The 4,804-nt window shown below is 52.6% G+C and overlaps 1 protein-coding gene across 1 annotated transcript in view; it reads left to right on the top strand.

The window, feature by feature from the left end:
- PDE4A (phosphodiesterase 4A) overlaps nucleotides 1-4,804 on the top strand; it is a 47,336-nt gene that overhangs the window by 39,211 nt on the left and 3,321 nt on the right. Inside the window, exons 12-15 of the mRNA XM_037728383.1 lie at nucleotides 426-525; nucleotides 760-914; nucleotides 1,111-1,233; nucleotides 2,682-2,864. Coding sequence (XP_037584311.1) covers nucleotides 426-525; nucleotides 760-914; nucleotides 1,111-1,233; nucleotides 2,682-2,864 — 561 coding nt within the window. The remainder of the gene's footprint in view (nucleotides 1-425; nucleotides 526-759; nucleotides 915-1,110; nucleotides 1,234-2,681; nucleotides 2,865-4,804) is intronic.

The following is a 4,804-nucleotide window of genomic DNA, read 5'->3' as shown; positions in this document are numbered from 1 at the left end:
AAAAAAAGAAAACCAAACATCACATGTTCTCACTTATAAGTGGGAGCTGAACAATGAGAACATATGACACAGGGAAGGGAACAACACACACTGGAGCCTGTCGGAGGCCAGAGGGGAGGGGGAGCATCAGGATAAACAGTTAATGGATCCAGGGCTTAACCCCTAGGTGATGGGTTGATAGGTGTAGCAAACCACCATGGCACACCTATGTAACAAACCTGCACGTCCTGCACATGTATCTCATAACTTAAAATTAAATTTTAAAAAATTTTGGGCTGGGGAGGATAGCCTCGAACTTCTGGCCTTGAAGTCCTGGACTCAAGCAATCCTCCCACCTCAGCCTCCTAAGTAGCTGAGACTACAGGCACTCACTGCCATGCATGGCTTCAACTCTGTTATTCTAACGTCTGTCTCTCTGCTCCCAGGCAGTGTTCACGGACCTGGAGATTCTCGCTGCCCTTTTCGCGGCTGCCATCCACGATGTGGATCACCCTGGGGTCTCCAACCAGTTCCTCATCAACACCAGTGAGTGGCCCTCACAGGGGGCGGGGCTTGCTGCGTTGGAGGCGGGGCTTGCTGAGTTGGAGGCGGGGCTGGCTGGGCTGGAGGCAATGCTGGCCAGGCTGGGGAATAGCTGGCTGGGCTGTAGGCGGGGCTGGTCGAGCTGGGGAGGGGTTAGCTAGCTGCGGGTGGAGCGGGCCCTCCTGCGGTTGGGGCTGCACACGTGGGCCCTCCCCTGACCTCTGGGCCGGGCTGCAGATTCGGAGCTGGCACTCATGTACAACGATGAGTCGGTGCTCGAGAATCACCACCTGGCCGTGGGTTTCAAGCTGCTGCAGGAGGACAACTGCGACATCTTCCAGAACCTCAGCAAGCGCCAGCGGCAGAGCCTACGCAAGATGGTCATCGACATGGTGGGCGGGGCTGGGGCGGGTCGGAGCGGGAAAAGAAGCCTTGGAGTTGAGGGCTTTGGGGAGGAATGGGTCCGAGTCCCAGAGGAACCCTCAACCTGGACAGAGCGGGAGGCTTCTACCTGGTGACAACTTCAGAGGCCTGGGTCAGTCTGGGGGCGGGCGTCAGCGGCCCCAGTGACGCCACCTTGCCCTGCAGGTGCTGGCCACGGACATGTCCAAGCACATGACCCTCCTGGCTGACCTGAAGACCATGGTGGAGACCAAGAAAGTGACCAGCTCGGGGGTCCTCCTGCTGGATAACTATTCTGACCGCATCCAGGTGCCCCCATGCCCCATCATCTAAGGAGGCAGGACACTCCCTCCGCCACACCGTTAGGTCTGGGTAGCTAGCTGCCCCTTCCTCGGCCTCTTTCTTCAATGGGGCCCATCTTCCCATCTCTTTCTTTTTATAAAATTTCTTTTTATTTACTTTGTACGATTAAAGGGGAGCTGGGGTCTCTGTCACCCAGGCTGGTCTGAAATTCCTGAGCTGAAGTGATCCCCTCGTCTTGGCCTTGCAAAGTGCTGGGATAGCTGGCATGAGCCACTGAATCTGACCTCTTTCTTTCTGTCTGTCTGTCCCCTCCTCATCTTCGCTTTCCCATCCCATCTCTTCTTCCCATCTCCCCCACCATTCTCTCCCATTTCCCCCAATTCCTCCTTTCTTCTCATCAACCCCTTCCAGGTCCCCTGTCCCTCTCCTTCACCATCTTCTCTTCCCTCACCCCCCTCTTGTCACCCCCCCATATTTTCTCCATCTCCCGCACACCTCTCCCTGCTACCTCCTCTATTCTCTCTTGTCCCCACCTCCTCTCCCCACTCCCCACACCCTCCCTCCCCAGGTGGGAGCTAAGGAAGCCTGACAGTTAGGTGTGGTGGCTCACACCTATAATCTCAACTACTGAGACTGTGACAGGAGGACTGTTTGAGGCCAGTAGTTTGAGTCCAGCCAGAGCTACATTGCAAGGTCCCATTTCTTTCTTTCTTTCTTTCTTTTTTGAGACCTGGTTTCTCTCTGTCACCCAGGCTGGAGTGGAGGGATCTTGGATCCCTGCAACCTCTGCCTCCTGGGCTCAAGCAATTCTCATGCCTCAGCCTCTGGAGTACCTGGGATTGCAGGCACCCACCACCAGACCTGGCTGATTTTTGTATTTTTAGTAGAGATGGGGTTTTGCTATGTTGGCAAGGCTGATCTTGAACTCCTGACCTCAAGTGATTTACCCACCTCGGCTTCCCAAAGTGCTGGAATTACAGGCTTGAGCCACCATGCCAGGAGGCCCCATTTCTTTTTTTTTTTTTTTTTTCCTCCCGAGACAGAGTCTTGCTCTGTTGCCCAGGCTGGAGTGCAGTGGTGCAATCTCGCCTCACTGCAACCTCTGCCTCCTGAGTTCAAGCAATTCTCCTACCTTAGCCCCTGGAGTAGCTGAGATTACAGGCATGTGCCACCAGGCTGAGCTAATTTTTGTATTTTAAATAGAGATGGGGTTTCACCATGTTAGCCAGGCTGGTCTTGAACTCCTGACCTCATGATCCACCTGCCTTGGCCTTTCATTCAAAGTGCTGGCATTACAGGCATGCACCTCCGCCTAGCCCCATTTCTTTTTTTGAGATGAAGTCTTGCTTTGTCATCCAGGCCCCCATTTCTTAAGAAAGAAAGAATGCCTGAGGTCTTAGCCTGGGACACAGGCACAGGCTCTGAAGGTTCCCCTGTCCACTGACCCCCTGCAGGTCCTCCGGAACATGGTCCACTGTGCAGACCTCAGCAACCCCACCAAGCCACTGGAGCTGTACCGCCAGTGGACAGACCGCATCATGGCCGAGTTCTTCCAGCAGGGTGACCGCGAGCGGGAGCGTGGCATGGAAATCAGCCCCATGTGCGACAAGCACACGGCCTCCGTGGAGAAGTCTCAGGTACAGGCTCAGGGCACTGACAGAGGGACACGGACAGGGCAGGCCTCCCCAGCCCATCTTGGCCTGAAGTTTTAAGGTCCGGGAGCCCCTCCCGTGCCTCTCCACAATGCCAAGTTTTCCTGTTTGTTTTTCTTTCCTTTTTTTAATTTGAGACAGAATTTTACTCTATTGCCCAGGCTGGAGTGCAATGGTGCGGTCTCAGCTCACTGCAACCTCCATCTGCCGGGTTCAAGTGATTCTCCTGCCTCAGCCTTTAAGTAGCTGGAATTACAGGCTCGTGCCACTGTACCTGGCTAATTTTTCCCAGTTGATCTTTAACTCCTGACCTGATGATCCACCCACCTCAGCCTCCCAAAGTGCTGCGATTACGGGCATGAGCCGCCTTGCCCTGCACTTCTCCACTTTACATCCTCCCTGGTAAAACCCAACCATCTGAGTTAGATGACTTGGCTCTTCCAGACCTGGGTTTCTAGGCCTCACCAAATGTTGACATTTGGGTGGATTTTTTTGTTTGTTTGTTTGAGATGGAGTTTTGCTCTTGTTGCCCAGGCTGGAGTGCAATGGTATGATCTTGGCTCACCGCAACCTCTGCCTCCTGAGTTCAAGCGATTCTCCTGGCTCAACCTCCTGAGTAACTGGTATTACAGGCATGTGCCACCATGCCCGGCTAATTTATTTTATTTCTTTCTTTCTTAATTTTTGAGATGGAGTCTCACTCCGTCGCCCAGGCTGGAGTGCAGTGGCAAGATCTGGGCTCACTGCAACCTCTGCCTCCTGGGTTCAAGTGATTCTCCTGCCTCAGCCTCCCACGTATCTGGTACTACAGGCATGTGCCACCATGCCTGGCTAATTTTTTGTATTTTTAATACAGACGGGGTTTCACTGTGTTAACCAGGATGATCTCGATCTCCTAATCTCATGATCCACCCACCTCGTCCTCCCAAAGTGCTGAGATTACAGGCATGAGCCACCGTGCCTAGACTAATTTTGTATTTTTAGTAGAGACGGAGTTTCTCCATGTTGGTCAGGCTGGTCTTGAACTCCCTACCTCAGATGATCCACCCACCTTGGCTTCCAGAAGTGCTGGGATTACAGGCATGAGCCACCAGGCATGGCAGGGTGGATTATTTTTTGTGCTAGGAGCTGCCCTGGGTATTATAGGGTTTTTAGCAGAATCTCTGTTCTCTACCCACTAGATGCCAGAAGCATCACCCCCGCTCATTTGTAAAGACCAAAAATGTCTCCAGACATTGCCTGATGTCCCCTGGGAGCACAGAATCACTCACACACACACAACCATGGAAAACCAATTTTATACTCTTTATAATGTAGTTATTATGTTTATAGGCAACATCACGGCAATAGTTTGTGGATTGAGCTTTTTTTTTTGAGACAGAGTCTTACTCTGTTACAGTGGCCCAATCTCAGCTCACTGCAACCTCCACCTCCTGGGTTCAATCAATTCTGCCTCAGCTTCCTGAATAGCTGGAATTGGATTTAGCTTATTAAAAAATAGGCCAGGCGTGGTGGTTCACACCTGTAATCCCAGCACTTTGGAAGGCTGACGCAGATGGATCACTTGAGGTCAGGAGTTTGAGACCAGCCTGGGTGAACATGGCGAAACCCTGTCTCTCCTAGAAATACAAAAATTAGCTAGGCATGGTGCGGGTGCCTGTAATCTCAGCTACTCTGGAGGCTGAGGCAGGAAAATCACTTGAACCCAGGAGGCTGAGGTTGCAGTGAGCTGAGATCATACCACTGCACTCCAGCCTGGGCAACAGAGCAAGACTCAATGTCAATAAAAAAAGAAAATGGCCGGGCGCTGTGGCTCACGCCTGTAATCCCAGCACTTTGGGAGGCCGAGGCGGGTGGATCACGAGGTCAAGAGATCGAGACCATCCTGGTCAACACGGTGAAACCCTGTCTCTACTAAAACTATA

Source organism: Cebus imitator, unplaced genomic scaffold, assembly GCF_001604975.1.
Source record: "Cebus imitator isolate Cc_AM_T3 unplaced genomic scaffold, Cebus_imitator-1.0 Scaffold263, whole genome shotgun sequence".
NCBI classification, from domain to species: Eukaryota; Metazoa; Chordata; class Mammalia; order Primates; family Cebidae; genus Cebus; species Cebus imitator.
Note: the sequence above shows the minus strand (reverse complement) of the source record. Positions and strands in the feature narration are given on the sequence as shown.